At 43.2% G+C, this 19,502-nt stretch overlaps 1 protein-coding gene across 4 annotated transcripts in view; it reads left to right on the forward strand.

Moving 5' to 3' along the window:
* PIGG (phosphatidylinositol glycan anchor biosynthesis class G (EMM blood group)) overlaps positions 1–19,502 on the forward strand; it is a 137,984-nt gene that overhangs the window by 103,949 nt on the left and 14,533 nt on the right. For 3 of the 4 annotated variants that reach the window (XM_068233895.1, XM_068233897.1, XM_068233898.1), the window contains 3 exons: positions 7,244–7,461; positions 11,121–11,402; positions 17,748–18,196. In XM_068233895.1, the coding sequence (XP_068089996.1) occupies positions 7,244–7,461; positions 11,121–11,402; positions 17,748–18,196 (949 nt within the window). The remainder of the gene's footprint in view (positions 1–7,243; positions 7,462–11,120; positions 11,403–17,747; positions 18,197–19,502) is intronic. The other variant, XM_068233896.1, reaches the window with a different exon arrangement.

The following is a 19,502-nucleotide window of genomic DNA, read 5'->3' on the forward strand; positions in this document are numbered from 1 at the left end:
TAGGTGACTTGTTTGACTACCCTCCAGTTCAGTCCAAATATAATTCTTTCTTGAGTCAAGTATGTCAGAGGGTTTACAGTTCCAATGTACTCAGGAATTTGCGTGAGTTGGAACTCCATAATCCCATCTGCTAGGTTATAACACTTATCTAACAAAGTACCTTGCACCGGTTCGGGTTGGTCATAGAATATTTTCCTATACTGTCCTGTCTCTCCAACATTCTATACCATGTACATAATGTTCCAGTCGTCATACCCTCCTCTTGTCAGGTCTTCAGGATATAATTTTCCTTTGTCACATACTGCCAACTGATCAACTGAGGTTCCATTGTTTAAATTGGATGATAAGTCCCTCAGATCTTTACTTTCAAGTGTTTTGTCATCTATGTCATTAGGGTCTGTAATGAAAATTCCTGGCATGGTACATATGTCTACTTCAGGGTCCTCATTTCCCTCACAGTCAAGTATATTTTTGTCGTGGACATATGTCAAAAAGAAAATAATCTCAGGTCTTCCCTGCAACTTCTGTTTTAGATACTCCTGAAAAAAAGGGGGAATTGTCCTGCGGTACAGACTGCCACAGAGCTCATCTAGGGTATGCCATTCAGTGTCCATTACGATAGGTGGATGTATTGGTCTAGCATATTCAAAATAATGCTAAATAGTGGGACTCATTCCCTTTATACCATGTACATGCAAATACCCATGGACAAAGAGGGGGTATTTTGGCACTAATGTCCCATGTTTATACTCTATCCTGTGAAGGTGGGATGGATCCCATCCTTTTGGTTTTATTCCCCATATTTCATAAGATTTGGGAGGAACCCAAGGTCCCTGATGGTGATTTGGGACATGCTGATTATCAGTCCCTGTGGATTCTCTTGACAAACGACATAACATACAGACTAACATAAATGCCCCTGTTGGCATAGCTGTCTTAATTATTTTCCCGTATTCCTTTACAATGAGATGCATGGATCCACAGAACCTTCCCCTCCAATTGTCACCGAATTTAGAATCTGAAATAGAGGAGACAACTTGTCCATGCAATTTTTGTACGTGGGTTATGTAATGATTATACATACATCTCTAATGTTTAATGCATAGTTTGTCCTTACTGTTCTCTATTCCTAACATAACTGAAGCTGTATAAGTATCTGTGAAAGGCTGGAGGTCCAGCCCTTCAATTCAGGTCTAGGAAGTTTATACATAGAAACTGACAAGCACCTGTTGAGGACCCTCCCATCATGGGAGGACCCCTGCCTTTGAAAGCTAATCACATTAGTCAGCTGAAGAGTCAGGTAACTCAGCCTCAGTGTTCCTATCCGGAGCAGTGCTTTTCAGCGCTGCTAGATTTGGGCGCAGCCAGCGCCGCCATAGACTGTAATGGGAATCAGTCTATAGCGGCGCTCAGTGAGGAAGGTCGGCTCCGTCAGAAGACGGAGCCGAATTTGCTTAAAAAACACAATAATTCGGCCTCCAGCAATCGCTGGAAGCCGAATTATTTCATTCCCCCCACTATCCATGTCGGCCTGGAGGGGGAATAGTAATTAAAACGCCCCGGACTTGTGCAGAAGCAGGACCAGCCATTTAACAGCTGGATCCTGCGCCCAAGTCTACCAGCGCCGTATTCAAATGTACGCGTTCCTATCTGTCTGTGTTGTTTTATAGTTAGACTGAGGTGTGTAGCTACACTGTTTGATGAAATGCCCTGGGCTTCCACATCTGTAACATACCCTCAAACCTCGCCTACGAGGTCTAGGTGGATAGTCTGGCACCCTTGCCGTGGTAGTGGGCTGAGAGGGCATAGGAGTAAGCTGTGGGAAAAATCGATTTCTAATTTGAGATAGCAATGAGTGATCCATGAAGGGGGAGGGCTGCATGTAGTGTGTTAAGTAGTTGCTTATATTACCAAGATGAGTAGGGATTAATTCATAAGGGGAGCAGTGCGGGATGCCCATCATCATTGGTTGGAGGGGGTACATCCCATCATTTGGATTCAGAGCATAGTTGAGGGGAGTGTATTCTGACACTCTCCCTGTCCCATATGCAGGTGGTGATTCTTCCCTTAACTGTGCTAGGGCAGTTGGTGTACTTACTTCAGTGGTTAGCTGAGGATCTATAGTGGGATGACGCAGTTTCCCTAGCTCCCCTCTTCCCCCGTGAGCTCCTAGGCTTGCTGACTCTGGCACATCCTGTCTCTGCCTCTGATCTATGTGAAACTGTACTTCCTCTGTTTCAGTGAGGTCAATGAGAGGCTGTGTTGCAGCACTGCCTCTTGTAAGAGGTTCTGCAGCAGCTCTATGGCTCACGTCCTGTGACGCAGTTCTGTTAAATGACTCATGCAGCTCCCTGGACATGATTGCAGACCAAGCTTGGTATGCTCCCATCTCCATTACCTCCTTCTCCTCTATTTGCTCATCCTCTGACCCATACAATTGTTCAGTGCTTGCAGTTGTAGGTCTCATCTTACCTGTGACAGTTGCAGATTGTGTCACTGTCAATATGTTCACATCCTCTGATCTCCGGATGGACTCCTTCATCCATTTACTCCATGCCTCTCTCTCATTAGGACAACTCATTCTCATTCTGTTTGTGTCCCACAGATTTTCCCAAATTTTTGGCTTAAAGGTACCCTTTTTAGCAAACTTGTGGTTCGTCCACCATTCCCATTCCTCTAAATATCGTGACACCCATAGTCCATATTTGTCAGACATTTCCTCTCGAGGGGTCAAATACTGTGGCTCTCCACGATTTGACTCTCGTTTCCGGGAAATTAAGTTCCTCATAATAAAGACTATGTGTTCACCCTGAATTCCACGCAATTCTCACACCAAAGGTGGCCAATCCTCTGGTTTCGAATGGGAGCAACTCAAGCAACACTCTCTGTGTTGCTTCTGTGCAATACACTTATTGACACAAGGGTCAGCTAATCCCGCCAATCTTCTAGTGACTTTCACAATAGCTTGCGATGCCTCACTTAGACCCCTTCAGCTACAGTGAAAGCTTATAAAGCTCTCACTGTGCTGCCTGGTTAGCCTGCAAGACACCAGTACCAGTGAGGTTTCACAAAGGCTCACTTGTCTGCTTGAGTGGCCTGGGGAGCAGCAAAACCCTAAGTTCGGCTGCACTGCTCACCCAATTATGTCCAGCAGGCAGTGGTCTGGTGTGCATCACAATCCCTGTGAAGTCCCGACTACAGTCACAAAAGTCTGCAATGCCCCACTTAGATCCTCCAGCCCCAGTGAGAGCTTACAAAGCTTCCACCTTGCTGCCTGACTGGCCCGCAAGACACCAGTACCAGTGAGGACTCACAGAGCACCCACCTGTCTGTTTGAGTGGCCCGGGGAGCAGCAAAACCCCAAGTTCGGCTGCACTGCTCACCTGGTCGCTCAATTGTGTCTAGCAGGCAGTGGTCTGGTGTGCATCACAATCCCTGTGACATCCAGTAATCTATTGATCGGCAATGAATTGGATCTGGCTGAGCGGAGACTTCTCTCTCGTGGTCGGGAAGCTCCTCCCCCGGTGGACAAACCTCAAAGCCAAACCTCAAAGCCTCCTCTAAGGCAGCTTGAGTCTCATATATAACAAAACAGGAAAAGGAAAGGAGCGCTCTCTGGTGCATTAACCTTTTTAATCACTCTTTCGCAAGATATAAAATAAACGTACACAATATAAATATCAATAAAACTTGTCACACTCTAGGTGTATGTCACCATGTCCTGGGGATGGTATCTCTGCTTAAACGCCTCCACGCTATGGCCAGTAGCAGCAGGAATCCGGAATTCCGGTAGCGTCAGCGGGGCCAGGAACACAAGTGATGTCGGCAGCTGCCCTGCGCCTAGTACGTCATGACGCGTTTCGGCGCTCTACGCCTTCGTCAGATCTGCGTTTAAGCAGAGATACCATCCCCAGGACATGGTGACATACACCTAGAGTGTGACAAGTTTTATTGATATTTATATTGTGTACGTTTATTTTATATCTTGCGAAAGAGTGATTAAAAAGGTTAATGCACCAGAGAGCGCTCCTTTCCTTTTCCTGTTTTGTTCTCTATCAGCATAGTGCTTTGGTCCCAGAGTACATTGGAGCAGCTGCTGGTGAACAACCTGTCACATCCTTGTGGTTGGATTACGTCTGAGCGCAGTGGAAATACGTGTGAGTCTCATATATATCAGCCAAATCAGGACAACACAAATTCTTCCACCAGATATAACACCACTAGACTATCAGAATGATTATACTGTTAACTGTAGCAATGAGCCAATAAATCAGTGTCTCACAATCCCTCTCAGGGCAAATAACAGCACCCTGTGAGAAATTTACATTTATTTGACCAGGATAAGACCTTTTGAGCATGCGGTCACTCCCTCACTCATCCAGGGGTGTGCACAGGCTATACTGTCTCAGATATGTAAGCCATCAGAGTCATCTGAACACTTAGAACCCTCAGGTAGTGGATCCAACCTCTCCACTAACTGAGGGATTGGATAATTAATTCCAGATCCTCAGAATTGTCTGATTCTTCTGAGTTGTCTAGTCCCTGCCCCACCCTCTCTTAATAGTTGAGGGATTGGGAGGTCCCAGGGGGCGACTAATTTTGACAGAAAAATATAATGCTGAGCGACTATTTCAGGCTTTGGCTGGTATTCAAGACCCAATTCTGCACACTCCCAGAGTGTTGACTATAAGGGGAATTGAGTGCTGCCTGGGAGGCGTGGCACATAGGGCCTTATTACAATTGGCCTGTATCTGTCTAGAGAGATATTGGGGATGCCGCAGGTCACTCTCCTCCTGATCAAATATTCAACTATACTGGGTACTTTTTCCAATGATATGAGACACTCTGGGCACACTCTAAAGTGTTTGTAGAGGTTAGTACAAAAACAGCATAGTTCAGGCAAGTTTAGTTTTCTCCCTTCCACACGCCAATTAAGTAGGCCCCCCCGATGAGCCCCACTATACTTTATGTAGTGTGACGTAATTTAATGTGTATTCCACCTTGGTGTTTGTTGGGAAGGAGAAAACAGTTGCCTACACATATAAGAGAACACTTAGTCAAATACAGTTATCTCTGAGCTGCACACACTAGGTACCTTGCAGACAATAAAACACCATTACACATCACCATAAGTTTAAACATATGTTCAATCTCCCTGCTACAAGTATCCCATCCAACGTTATGTTGTCTCAGGGGAGAGCCAGCCTACAAGTTCTCTGCTTTGAAGGAAGCGAATCTCCCCTCTGTCTATGATTTATGACCACGGTCTATAGATTTTCAACCTGTGGTTTCCTTCTTTCTCCACAGTGTGTATCCTGTGTGATAACTGTGTGTTGCAGCACCACAGGGCTATGCACACAATAGTATGCTGACTCACAGAGTTTATAATCTAGATTGGCTCTCCACCGTCGACTCCCAATACTCCGGATACCACATAGAATGTTCTCTTCAGAAATATGACATTACTCAGCATGAATCCACATATCATATACTATTGTAATGAATTCTAGTTACTCACATAACACTATACTCCATACAATAGCAACTAAGTCAGATTCCATGCACTAAGTTAATCACAGCAGACAGACGGCATGAATAACACATGTTAAATCTCAAGCACCAAGTTAATCAGAAGAAAGAGACGGTATGCATACAGGGTACAGAGTAAGAAATAGAAGATGACATACCACATATCGGGAGACTGTTGTCATGGGAGATCCTCACGGAAACCCTGCTGAGCGGAGTAGGGTTGCAACCAGCAGGGAGGTGCAAATATCAAGTAGGTGATCAAGTCTCACCTGGTACAGCGCTGTTTAAGGATTTGATATCTGGACCTCTCCACGGCTGTTTCTCCAAGGTTCCGCTCCTCAAGATGTCCAGGGTCCCTCCAGAGGTGTGCCACAAAGTCAATCGTTCATTGCCCGCGTTTCTCCACCAAAACTGTCCAAGATGTTTAAGGACAGGGAAGACTCGGACACACCTCGTCAAATAGACAACACATTTATTCATGCATCAAGGGCCGTTGATACAGGCATCATCAGAGTAATGCTACAGATCATTAGCACACAGCAGATTTTATAGGGTTACAAGTATGCAAAAATATACACTCCCTGGGGCTGGCCAGGATATTTGTCATTGTTACAGAAACCAGTCACAGATCAATATTCACTGCAGACATGAAACAGTTAAGTCCATTTTCCTGGAATTCTCCTCCCATATGTAAATGAAAATCTCCACCCCCCAGGTGATTTATTGAGGAACTATGTGTGACCACTGAAACAAGAAAAGGGGATGCATCTGTTTTAAAATAAGCATCATTAACTGTATACCATGTCTAGCATGGTCTCTATTCCTGTAATCCATCTTGAAACCAGACTGTTTATCTGGCTGAAAATAAACAGGAAGTTACTTTAAATTCCAGTCTACATACTACTGCATGGATCGATACTCAGAGTAAATACAATGTTCAGTGTTTAATCAGCGTAGGGACTTCATTTAACATGGCTGAATCTTAACAAAATGTCCACCATAGATACAAGAGAAACTTCACATCTTTATCACTCGTTACGTACCAGCCTGCATATGATGAAGATTTGAGGAGGCAACGGGCGGGGGAATCACTCACCTCTTCCGCGTTCCATCGTGCGCTCCACTGACGTCACTTCCTGCAAGGCCGTCCACTTACAATACAGTGGGCGGCGTTGCCAAAAGTGACGTCAGTGGAGCACACGATGGAACGCGGAAGAGGTGAGTGATTCCCCCGCCCGTTGCCTCTTCATCATATGCAGGCTCGTACGTAACGCTGGAGGAGGAGCGCAGATCAGGGGACCCAGGCGAGGGAGGGGGGGTCCGACCCCCCCCCCCCCTCCCCGCCGCTAGGCCCAATGCCCCCTTTCTGCCCGCTACCTCTCCAGCTCGGCCGGCGGCCCCCAGCGGCAGCGTCTATGGACAGGAGGGTGCAAGCCGCCCCCCCCCATATTTGCCGCCTGAGGCAAATGTTTCACCCCGCCTCATGAGCGGGCCGGCCCTGGGTGTGTGTGTGTGTGTATATACACATATACTGTAGATGGATATTATTATTATTATTATTTTATAACACAAGCAGTTTTCCTGTAGATGATAATAGAAACTGTAGACTTGATAAAGGGTAAAAGGAAAGCTGTCTTGGTTTATGCAGCAGAAAACATCTCTGTGTTACATTTTTATCATGTGTGAAGAGTCAATATTTTTTATCATGGTTTAGATGATGGAGTAGAACAGTTTAAGAAGGCAGAAAAACTTCACGGAAGTTGGATTAAGCTGTATCTAGAAGGAAATGCTTCTGAAGTCCTTAGTAACCTCGGACGAAAAGTTCTCAAACAGTATTTGGAAGCACTGCAAAAGCTGAGCTCTTCATTAAGCAAACAAATGGCAGAGTATGACATCTATTCAATGACTGTTGGAGCAACAGTAACGCTAGAGGTGGGTGACGTTTATATATTTATAATTACATGAATAGCTGTAATTTTTCTTGTTAAACAAAAAACAAACATACCCTTCCTAGGGTCATTTCAGTGTTTCTATAACTGAATACAAGCAAGAAGTTTTGAATCAGGATGATACCATTTATTGGCTATCTTAGAGATGGATAAACAGTGAGCTTTCGACTTATAAAAAGCCTTCGTCGGACTGAATACAGAGTAGTACTAGAGCCACTTGTCAGCTGTGTCTATCTCAGCAGGGTAAACTCACCAAATGGGATTTTGTTTTGGTCTAACGTTTATATGAAGCACTTGAACTATCTTCTAATAAGAAAAAAAATAAAAAGTTTACATATGAAAGGCTTTTTTACGATTTAGAGGTAATAATAAAATTAAAACTCCACTCACAATAATCTGGTAAACTCAGCAGGTAAAACCCACTGACTCAATGGTATAAATGAGGGCGGTGGAGATCTGTCTCTTTGGCTTGCAACTTTCCAGAAGTACTGACTGTTAAGGATTATTCAGGAGGTATACAGTGTACTGATCGGATTCTGAGAAATTGGCAAGACCAATTGCAAGGATACAACTGAAAATGACTTCAGGCTTTTAAATCATCTGTTCCTCAGTAAATTTAGCAAGCTAGTATTAGTATTTACATAGGGCCTGTATAGCAAACTATTCTGTTTGCAAAGTACTAGTAAAAGCTAGGGATACTGATTCCAAATGTCCGCGCTCACAGTTAAAGACACATAGGGGCTACATGACCTCAGTCAGACAGACCAAACCAGTCCAAAGTTCCTGAGATGGAGTCCACAGTATACCGTAGCCTTCACTCCTTATGGTCAAAATTTTCACGTCAGGTGCATGTAAAAAACATAGGAAAAGAGAACATAGCGTAAAACTGCATACACAGTTGTTATTTCCAACACCAATTCCACGTGTTCAACGCTCCGTCACCTCATACCCACTCACAAGTGCCAGGACACCCCCCCCCCCCCCCCCACGCGACCGCACTCACCCCAGCAACCTCCTGTATCCCAGAGGTAGGTGTATTAGCATTGTTGGTTAGAGCTCAAACAGCAGGCTCAGCTTGAGATCCTCCAGATAGCAGCTACTGAAACTAGAGAGCGCTGATATAGTGTAAAACCAACTTAAATTTAATAGGTAAAAAGTATTGCACTCACAAGTATAGGTGGTAACAAGCGTATATAACAGACGTGGTCCCCGGGTAACCGCTCTGTAGAACGCCGTCACAGGTTCGCGTTATCCACACTCTCGTTCCGTCCTCCAGCTCACCAGTCACATACGCCGTAGCTCCGCCCTATGCATTTCGTCATACAATGACTCATCAGGGGCTGCCGGCGTACGCTAGACTGGCATCTAAAAAGCGCACCCTCGCTCCTCCCCCTCCTATCAGCGCAAATTCCGATTACAAAATCTTACACAACCGCCTTTTAAAAACAGTATTAAGAATAAAGTAAAAAACGATAACCCTCAACGGCCATCTCTCAGAGCTATTACCCTCACAGAAGAAATACCTAATCTAATACAGGACCATACCTAATCTAGACATACAAACAACTCTCCCCCCACACATACAATCGCATAAAAATATCGCCCCCTTTGTAAACAATAATACATTAAACCCAATGGACATAAATAGATATCACTATCATCTCAAACATTACTAATAAAGTAGTTGATGTCCAGATCCACATTAAGACCTTTAGGGGTCAGTAAATCTAGGGTAATAGCTCTGAGAGATGGCCGTTGAGGGTTATCGTTTTTTACTTTATTCTTAATACTGTTTTTAAAAGGCGGTTGTGTAAGATTTTGTATTCAGAATTTGCGCTGATAGGAGGGGGAGGAGCGAGGGTGCGCTTTTTAGATGCCAGTCTAGCGTACGCCGGCAGCCCCTGATGAGTCATTGTATGACGAAATGTATAGGGCGGAGCTACGGCGTATGTGACTGGTGAGCTGGAGGACGGAACGAGATAGTGTGGATAAAGCGGACCTGTGATGGCGTTCTACAGAGCGGTTACCCGGGGACCACGTCTGTTATATACGCTTGTTACCACCTATACTTGTGAGTGCAGTACTTTTTACCTATTAAATTTAAGTTGGTTTTACACTAGATCAGCGCTCTCTAGTTTCAGTGGCTGCTATCTGGAGGATCTCAAGCTGAGCCTGCTGTATGAGCTCTAACCCCCAATGCTGATACACTTACCTCCAGGATACAGGAGGTTGCTGGGGTGAGTGTGGGCACGTGGGGGGGTGTCCTGGCACTTGTGAGTGGGTTTGAGGTGACGGAGAGTTGAACACGCGGAATTGGTGTTGGAAATAACAACTGTGTATGCAGTTTTTCGCTATGTTCTCTTTTCCTATGTTTTTTACATGCACCTGACGTGAAAGCTTTGACCATAAGGAGTGAAGGTTACGGTATACTGTGGACTCCATCTCAGGAACTTTGGACTGGTTTGGTCTGTCTGACTGAGGTCATTTAGCCCCATGTGTCTTTAACTGCGAGCGCGGACATTTGGAATCCGTTTTCTATACATTATCACAGCAATAGTGTGTACGCGATCCACGTTGTTGTGTGTGTGTGTGTGTGTGTGTGTGGTTTCAGACTCCTAAGCGCAGTTTTATTTAATCTTTAAAAGCTAGGGATAGTCATTGAGAATTTAATAATTCAAAGTTGATGCTGATTTTGTGCAAATGTATGCCGCTTTGAAATTGAATTGACCAGTCAGTGTATGTCCAGACTACATAAGGTTGCATGAAATTAGCATACTGTTTGCATCACCCTGTAAGATTAACATCTTACTGACCATCCCTTGTTGGGGCAGAGAAAGTGAGGAGCGTCTGTTGAGAAGATCTGTTTATCAGCTACAGAGCAACATTCATATTTAAAGGACATTTGAAGCAAGAGGGATATGGAGGCTGCCATATCTATTTTTAATTTAGCAACACCAGTTTCCTGGCTATCCTGCTGATCCTTTGCCTCTAGTACTTTTAGCCATAGATCCTGAACAAGCATGCAGCAGATCAGATGTTTTTGACATTGTCAGATCTGACATAATTACCGCATGCTATTGACCCTTTATTTCCCCTTGCTCACAGAAGCGATTGACTGACAGGAAAGTGTTTTATGGCTGTAATTACTTATCAATGATAGTCCGACCCAGTCCCAACCCGGACATAAACTTTTACTTGCACACCTGATTTTTTTTTTTATTTTTTTTTTTACGTTTTCAGGCATAGAAAATTAAAAAGCACAGCATAGTCATTTGTGAGCTTGGCACTGTGCATACACTTGTCCATCTCATCATGTCACATGCCACCTCAGTTGTCCTTTAAGTCAGGAATTACAAACTGGACATGTCTGCTAATAGAAATTTGGCATTTAGGCATACGTGTACTTCCTCTTTAAAATGAATGGGATGTTGGGGGGCTTTTCCACAACAACACAGGTATTAATTTAAGCTTGCTACTTACCGGTACTCCTAGTTTCCTTCCCACTTTTTTTTTTTTTATCAATTCCATATTTTCTGAAAACACATTTGAAATGTAATGATTGCAGTTCATTGCTGTTTGTATTGTATTGCTGTCTTGTTAATATAAATGTCTGTGTGTCTGTCTTTTTTTTTTTTTTTGCAGATTTTCTTCCTCCTTGTATTTAGTGTTCCATATGCACTGAGCAGCAAAGCAGAGTTTGATTTGCCTCTGTCATTCCCAATTTTCTCCTTATTTTTCTATATGACATTCCTAATACTTGCTGCTGTTCATGTCATTGTATGCACATCTTCAGAAAACGCCTGCTTTTTTTGTAGCATATCCTGGCTAATGGCTATGGGGATTATGGTCCTCATCTCTGCACTTCTTTGCATTATTTTATCCATTTTGGGAAAAGTCATATTGACATCAAAGCATTCTAATGAGGTGAGCACACATCTTTTGTATATATCTAAATCTAGACCTGATATATCCAGCCAATCATTTCATTTAGTTAACCACAGGCTTAGCTGTTATCCTTCATTACTACATTTGTGAACAGGACCACCTTGAGAATTTTCCGGGCGTAATTAAACAGCCACTCAACATTTTAGTTTAGTTGGGGCATGTAATAGGATGGAACTTGACAAGAACACCAGGTGTTATTAGACCATAGTAGTCGCAGATACTGTTAGATCCAAGCTAGCTTTTTTGGTTAGGTATAGAGGAAAGTAATGGGTTAGAATAGAGCTAAATCAGGAGATTGGATTTTAGAATAATCTTAAAGGAGCAGAGGTTTGTGCTAAGCTTCACAGTTAGTTTGGTTTAAAAAAAAAAAAAAAAAAAGACATTCGCCCATCAAGTCCAACCAGAAAAAAATAGGTGCCTTTCTTACCTGCATCCTCACATATCCCAATTGATTCAGGGGAAGGCAAAAAAAAAACCTTACAAGGCATGGACCAATTAACCTTCAAAGCAGACCTGAACTCAGAATGTACTCTCTGCTCTAAAAGAAACGCAACAGCTTAATAACAGTTAAAGAAAACATTTCTTTGTTACAGCTGATACAAATCCTAAAATTAATCTGCACTGTTTCTACTTCCTGATTCGTGGAAGCAGACATTATCAACAGTCTGTGCTTTCAAATAGCCTTATCTGCCATCTCTGCATAGGCAGTCATGTGACACAGGGGAGAGATCAGATTACAGCTTGTGATTAGACACAAATGAGGGGGAATTAAACAGGCTAAACTCTCTCTAAATACACACGGGTGCATTTTCTCTGTACAAGAGTTCAGGCCCACTTTAAGGGAAAGAAATTCCTTTCCGACACCAGTTGGCAGTCAGATAAAATCCCTGCATCAACTTTGCTGGGAATTAAAAGAAACCTGAGATACAAGAAAAAAAATGCACACCTAGGGCTTCCTGCAGCCCCCTTCAGGCTAAGGGGTCTCTTGTTCACACTAAGAAAGTGTAGCCTTAATCGTGACTAATTGATTGATAACTGTCACTAATCATCTGGTACTACCTCCAATCGAGTAACATTACACCCTAATAGTACATCATTTTACAATAAAGAAGGGCTTGGGTTCCTGATAAGTTCACCAGATAGTCATATAATTTATTAGAAAACAACTGCACAGGTATTGCTTGATTACATTCAAGAATCAGCATTTTAAAAGCCAGTTAAAATACATGCAGGAGTATTAACATGTCATTTGTAATGCTAGACCATAACTAGTAAACCTACATGGCACCCATACACACACAAGGGGTGGCCACTGCCTGAACCAGAAGTTAGCTCCTAATATAAGTGCTTCCCCATAGGGAGCAATAAGTCCACCTGCACAGCAGCGATGCCGCAAGTTTCTCCACACAATGTAGCTATGATAGGCAGCAATACATACAGTGGTTTGCAAAAGTATTCGGTCCCCTTGAAGTTTTCCACATTTTGTCATATTACTGCCACAAACATGAATCAATTTTATTGGAATTCCATGTGAAAGACCAATACAAAGTGGTGTACACGTGAGAAGTGGAACGAAAATCATACATGATTCCAAACCTTTAAAAACAAAAGTGCAAAGTGGGGTGTGCGTAATTATTCAGCCCCCTGAGTCAATACTTTGTAGAACCACCTTTTGCTGCAATTACAGCTACCATGTTCAAAGCTACCAGCTTTGCACATCTAGAGACTGAAATCCTTGCCCATTCTTCTTTGCAACATTCTTCTTTCCAACTCAGTCAGATTAGATGGACAGTGTTTGTGAACAACAGTTTTAAGATCTTGTCACAGATTCTTGATTGGATTTAATCTGGACTTTAACTTGGCCATTCTAACACATAGATATGTTTTGTTTAAAATCATTCCATTGTTGCCCTGGCTTTATGTTTAGGTTCGTTGCCCTGCTGGAAGGTGAATCTCCGCCCCAGTCAACTCTTTTGCAGACTCCAAGAGGTTTTCTTCCAAGATTGCCCTGTATTTGGCTCCATTCATCTTCCCATCAACTCTGAGCAGCTTCCCTGTCCCTGCTGAAGAGAAGCACACACAGAGCATGATGCTGCCACCACATTTGACAGTGGGGATGGTGTGTTCAGAGTAATGTGCAGTGTTAGTTTTCAGCTACACATAGCGTTTTGCATTTTGGTCAAAAAGTTCCATTTTGGTCTCATCTGACCAGAGCACCTTCTTCCACGTTTGCTGTGTCCCCCACATGGCTTGTGGCAAACTGCAAATGGGACTTCTTATGCTTTTCTGTTAACAATGGCTTTTTTCTTGCCACTCTTCCATAAAGGCCAACTTTGTGTGGTGCACGACTAATAGTTGTCCTATGGACAAATTCCCCCACCTGAGCTGTAGATCTCTGCAGCTCGTCCAGAGTCACCATGGGCCTCTTGACTGCATTTCTGATCAGCGCTCTCCTTGTTCGGCCTGTGAGTTTAGGTGTTTAGTGTGTGTGTGTATGTATGTATGTATGTATGTATGTGTGTGTGTATGTATGTGTGTGTGTATATACACACACACACACACACGGGGTTGCAAAAGTATTCGGCCCCCTTGAAGTTTTCCACTTTTTGTCACATTACTGCCACAAACATGCATCAATTGTATTGGAATTCCACGTTTCCACGTGAAAGACCAATACAAAGTGGTGTACATGTGAAAAGTGGCTCTAAAATCGTACATCATTCCAAACATTTTTTACAAATAAATAACTGCAAAGTGGAGTGTGCGTAATTATTCGGCCCCCTGGGTCAATACTTTCTAGAACCACCTTTTGCTGCAATTACAGCTGCCAGTCTTTTAGGGTATGTCTTTACCAGCTTTGCACATCTAGAGACTGAAATCCTTGCCCATTCTTCTTTGCAAAACAGCTCCAGCTCAGTCAGATTAGATGGACAGCGTTTGTGAACAGCAGTTTTCAGATCTTGCCACAGATTCTCGATTGGATTTAGATCTGGACTTTGACTGGGCCATTCTAACACATAGCTATGTTTTGTTTTAAACCATTCCATTGTTGCCCTGGCTTTATGTTTAGGGTTGTTGTCCTGCTGGAAGGTGAACCTCCGCCCCAGTCTCAAGTCTTTTGCAGTCTCCAAGAGGTTTTCTTCCAAGTTTGCCCTGTATTTGGCTCCATCCATCTTCCCATCAACTCTGACCAGCTTCCCTGTCCCTGCTGAAGAGATGCACCCCCCAAGCATGATGCTGCCACCACCATATTTGACAGTGGGGATGGTGTGTTCAGAGTGATGTGCAGTGTTAGTTTTCTGCCACACATAGCGTTTTGCATTTTGGCCAAAAAGTTAAATCGTGGTCTCATCTGACCAGAGCACCTTCTTCCACATGGTTGCTGTGTCCCCCACATGGCTTGTGGCAAACTGCAAACGGTGCTTCCTATGCTTTCTGTTAACAATGCCTTTCTTCTTGCCACTCTTCCATAAAGGCCAACTTTGTAGAGTGCATGACTAATAGTTGTCCTATTGACAGAGTCTGCCACCTGAGCTGTAGATCTCTGCAGCTCGTCCAGAGTCACAATGGGCCTCTTGACTGCATTTCTGATCAGCGCTCTCCTTGCAAATATGACAGAATGATGCGATGTTATAAAAAACAAACAAAAAACTTCTTTGCTACTCAAGTTTTATTAACCACTTGAGGACCCTGGGCTTAAACTCTCCTCGTGACCAGGCCAATTTTTAGAACACAGGGCTGTGCAGCTTTGTCAGCATGCTGCACAGCCCGACAACTAGGCACACAAATGCTTTACTCCTTTTCTTGACCTTAACAGGACATTCTTCTGGACCTGCGATCCTGTTTTTTTTTTGTTTGTTTTTTTTTTTTTTTCAGGCTTTCTTTGATTTTCTCTCTTTCCCACTCCCCTAGCCCGTCCTTATTGGCTTAGGACGGCGATCCGTCCTCTTCTCAGCCTCTCATAGGCATCAGCCTATGAGAGGGCTTTGATCCCGACACCTTGAGGGACAGCCGAGTGTCTCTTGTACAGTGCTGTACTAGATAGAAGCGCTGTACAAATGTAAACAAAGGGGATTTCTTTCCCCTTTCGTTTACTAACAGCCTTCTAGCCGCGATCGCAACTAGCAGGCTGATCATGGAGCTGAGCTCCGTGAACCAGCAGGGAATGATGGCGCATGCGCACGCGCGTTCCCTGTTACACTGCAGCTTCAGTACTTGACACCAATCAGCGTTAGGCGCTCCTGGGGCTGCCGCCGCGGTCACGCCGGTCGGTGTGATGCAGTCGTTGGGTACTTCATTAGCTGTAATACACACATACAATTAATTACATTGTGTTTTTTTGGTTTGTTTGTTTTTTTTCTTTCCACTTCAGTGTCACTTTAATGTCCTTCCTATAGTGTGGCGCCCAAAACTGTATTCCATACTCCAGATGTGGCCTTCTTTTTGTTGACACAGCATATCTATTGCCAAGTCCTCCACTGGCGGTCAACTACCCAATAGATCCAGTGTAAACTGCTAACTCATACCTACAAAGTTCTTCACAACTACCCTTTCAGTGCATCTCTTCACTAATTTCAAAGTACTACCCCAGCCACCATCTAGGTTCTGCTAACCACAATCCTCTATCCTCTAGAATTAGGTCATTAAACTCTCACTAATTGCCTAAGAACATTTGTGCGCTTCTGTACATTTTGAAGTGATTTGTATCAGTCTGTAGCATTGTAAAGTGTAATAAAAGATGGTTGCACTTTAATTTCAGTGGATCTGTTCACATTATGTACAGTGTGAATGGTGGGATTGTGAAATGCACTGCAGAAATGAATGAGCAGTGCAAAAAAAAAAAAAAAAAGTCCTTAGACTACAATAGGAGCATAAGACAATGAATAATTCATGGTAAGGATAAGATAATAAGCTTAAAGAACCACTATCAGGCTGGTTGCACACTATAGCGGTGCAATGGTCCATCGTTAGCTGGACGATCGCACCACAACAGCCTAGGAAAGTTGCACCGTTCATTATAGCCACTGTGCGATATACCCATGCAAAAAAAGTCAAAATTAACATGCGACTTTCCTAGGCCATTGGGGTGTGAACGTCCAGCGCAACCATCCTGATAGTTGTCCTTTTAAGCTCACAATCGTACCCCTACCTTGAGCTTCTGCGTTGCTCTGCGGGGGCATGGAGCACTTCCATCACATCCTGTATATAAACTGGTTTTACATTTTTTTTTTTTTTTTTTTTTTTTTTGCGATCGTGGCCCTTTAACTGTACACTTAAAATTCTTAAAATTTAGCTTACAGTTGACTGGAATTCAATTAAAATTAGGCACCAGATTTGACAGGGAGCTGACTGGTTTACAATATGCCTGTGTGTTGCTTTGAATTTTAAAGCAATGCACAGGAGCAGTGTAGATGCCATGCATTTGGTTAAATTTCACCGTATCTGCTATACGTAAGTACATTAACCTCCTTGGCGGTTATCCCGAGCTAGGGTCGGGGCGGAAAAACGCAGCGAAGAGCAGTCATCCTGACCTCTGCTCGAGGTGGCCGCTGGAGGCTGAATGCAGAGCAATGCGCGCAGCGGGAGCGTTTCTACATACACCCCGGGGATCCCACCATCGGCTGGCATTCTTCTTCCTCTCCTCCGGGGCTCTGCTTCCTGCTGGTGAGATTGCCGGCTGTCATCATGACGACAGCCGGCAATTTCACTTTCAGCGCCACCCGGAGGATGGAGGCTTAACTGAAGTGCTGGAGCCAGGGAGGTGAGTGATTGCTGGGCTGCTGCAGATCTCCCTGGCAGCATGATTTTTTTTTCCAGGATTTAGGATCTGAAAGGGTGCAAAAAAATTGCACCGCTTTTAGACCCTACAATCCGGAAAGAATCAGAACGCCAAGGGAGTTCAGGACTGCAAAGGTGGAACTGAGAATGGCTCCAATTTAAACAATGGAATGCAGTGATGGCTCTTCTGTGATGCAGAACAGGGTATTATGGATTAGGAGAAATTGGGAGAGCACACATTTGAACTGAAGTGAGTTGTATGCTTAAAAGCAGGAGATCCATGCCAGGGGAGTGTGGGGGAAGGAGATTTTCTTGTATTGGGAGGTGTGTGTTAAGTTTGGGGGGGTAAAGTTATTTTAACTTCAATGTTACTTTTTTGCCTCTCTTTGTACTTTTGTTTTGCTTCTTGTGTACTTCTATTGTGTAGGTTTAATAGAAATAAGGTGAAAATTGATAAGACATGCTAGGTTAAAAAAAAACATACAGTACATTAAACTCTCAAATATCTACACCATCCTGACTTAAGCTCTTATGGTTTCTTTCCAGAAAACAAAGTCCAGTATGCAGACTTGGTCAGAATTAGACATCCTCCTGTTGGTGGGGACAGTTGGTCATGTAATCAGTATGGGATCCAGTAGTTTCATTGAAGAAGAACATCAAACATGGTATTTTCTTGTCAGCACTCTGTGTTTGGCCTTATCTCAGGAAATGTGTAGGAAGTATTTTCTTGTGAAGAAAGGAAATCTCCCAGGCACTGCTGATTTTGATGAAGCTGAAGAGGAAGAGGCATATATTAATGACATTTATGATGCCCATAAAAAGGAATTACGAGAGGAAAAGTTACCAATTATAACTCTTTTTATTAAAAACAATGAAAAGCTCATTGCACTGTCAAGCCCTGGTTTTATTCTTGTATGTTGTCGATTATTGCGTCCCCTCAATCAGACAGGAGTACAGTGGAGTCACCGTCCAGATTTTGGACATTGGCTAACCAGGTAATATCTATTTTCTATAATGGTGTGCTTTGAAATAAATCTAAATGTTATGGGTGAAAACATTTCTTTCATGAGGTAGTTGAGCTGATGGAGCACCTAAATAGAAAGTGGTAACTGATTATGGTATCAATTCAGTAAGCATTACCGCATTCATTAATGCTGAAAACAGCTGATTTTACCGAGCACTTAGGAAAATGTGAATTCATCAAGGCTGTTACCGCATGAAAAGCTCAAATTACCGAGCAGTAAGGTAAATTACCGACTTGCGCGGTAAATACCTCAACACGTCAGTAATTTGCTCAATGTTACAGCATTCGGTAACGCACAGAATCATGTGTTGCAATTACCTCCAGCTCTCCTCTGTCGGTAACCAGCTGTGAATGCCTTCCCTGCGGATGTCCCTCTGACTGATAGCCTCAGAGATCCAATAGGGAACATTCTCTCTCCTCTGCAAGCCCCAGTCTCTTCCTTGATAGGAAGCAGCAGGCTCTGCGGGAGGGTCTAGTTTTCCTACCCCCCAGGCAGCGAGCAGAGAGAAAAGGACAAAAGATGTTTTCCTGCCACCTTTTGGCAGTGTAACCCCTTCAGTTCCTGCATGAATTGCAGTGGAGCTATTGGGAAAAATCATATAAGCAGGGCATGTGTAATGGTTCTTGGCAGTTCATGTAAGCTGTGCCATTTGAATAAAATATTAAGACTAATGGGACAGATTCAAAGCAGATTCAGAGCAAGAGGAGGTAGTATAACATGCACATCTAAAGGGATGTTGGGGATGCCTCTTTCTCTTTTCTATTGTAATGCCCTCACTTCACGGAGAACAGTTACCAAACAAGGATTTTGTCAACGGGCTTCGGTAAATTACCGCACCTGTGTAAATATTGATGTATTAGCACACACAAGTCTAAAATACCGAATGCAGTATTTTAACGACTTGGTTTTTGTTATCAAACAGCCTTTGATGAATTAAAGCCAATGTCTACAAGTCAACTGTTCAGATTCTGTGTAAAGGTAAGTTTGGGTTTGTTCACCAAACATTATACTGTATTGTCCTGGTTGCTACATCTGTAAAATCATACCTGGCTATAGACTGAATATTATAAAGCTAATTTAAATAACGCAAAACTACAAGTGACATGTCCTTCTTTTAGTTCCTGTTATGGAACAGAAATTGTTCTTAGAATTCTCTTATTGAAAAGCATTGTTCGCAGTAAGAAATTGAAACTCTGCAGTCATAAATCAGTTGGCAGAAGCTAAGCAGTAACATTAAAAAAACTGTATTATTAACCCATTGAAGGTTTTTAAGTGG

The sequence above is a fragment of the Hyperolius riggenbachi genome, chromosome 1 (genome assembly GCF_040937935.1).
Source record: "Hyperolius riggenbachi isolate aHypRig1 chromosome 1, aHypRig1.pri, whole genome shotgun sequence".
NCBI classification, from domain to species: Eukaryota; Metazoa; Chordata; class Amphibia; order Anura; family Hyperoliidae; genus Hyperolius; species Hyperolius riggenbachi.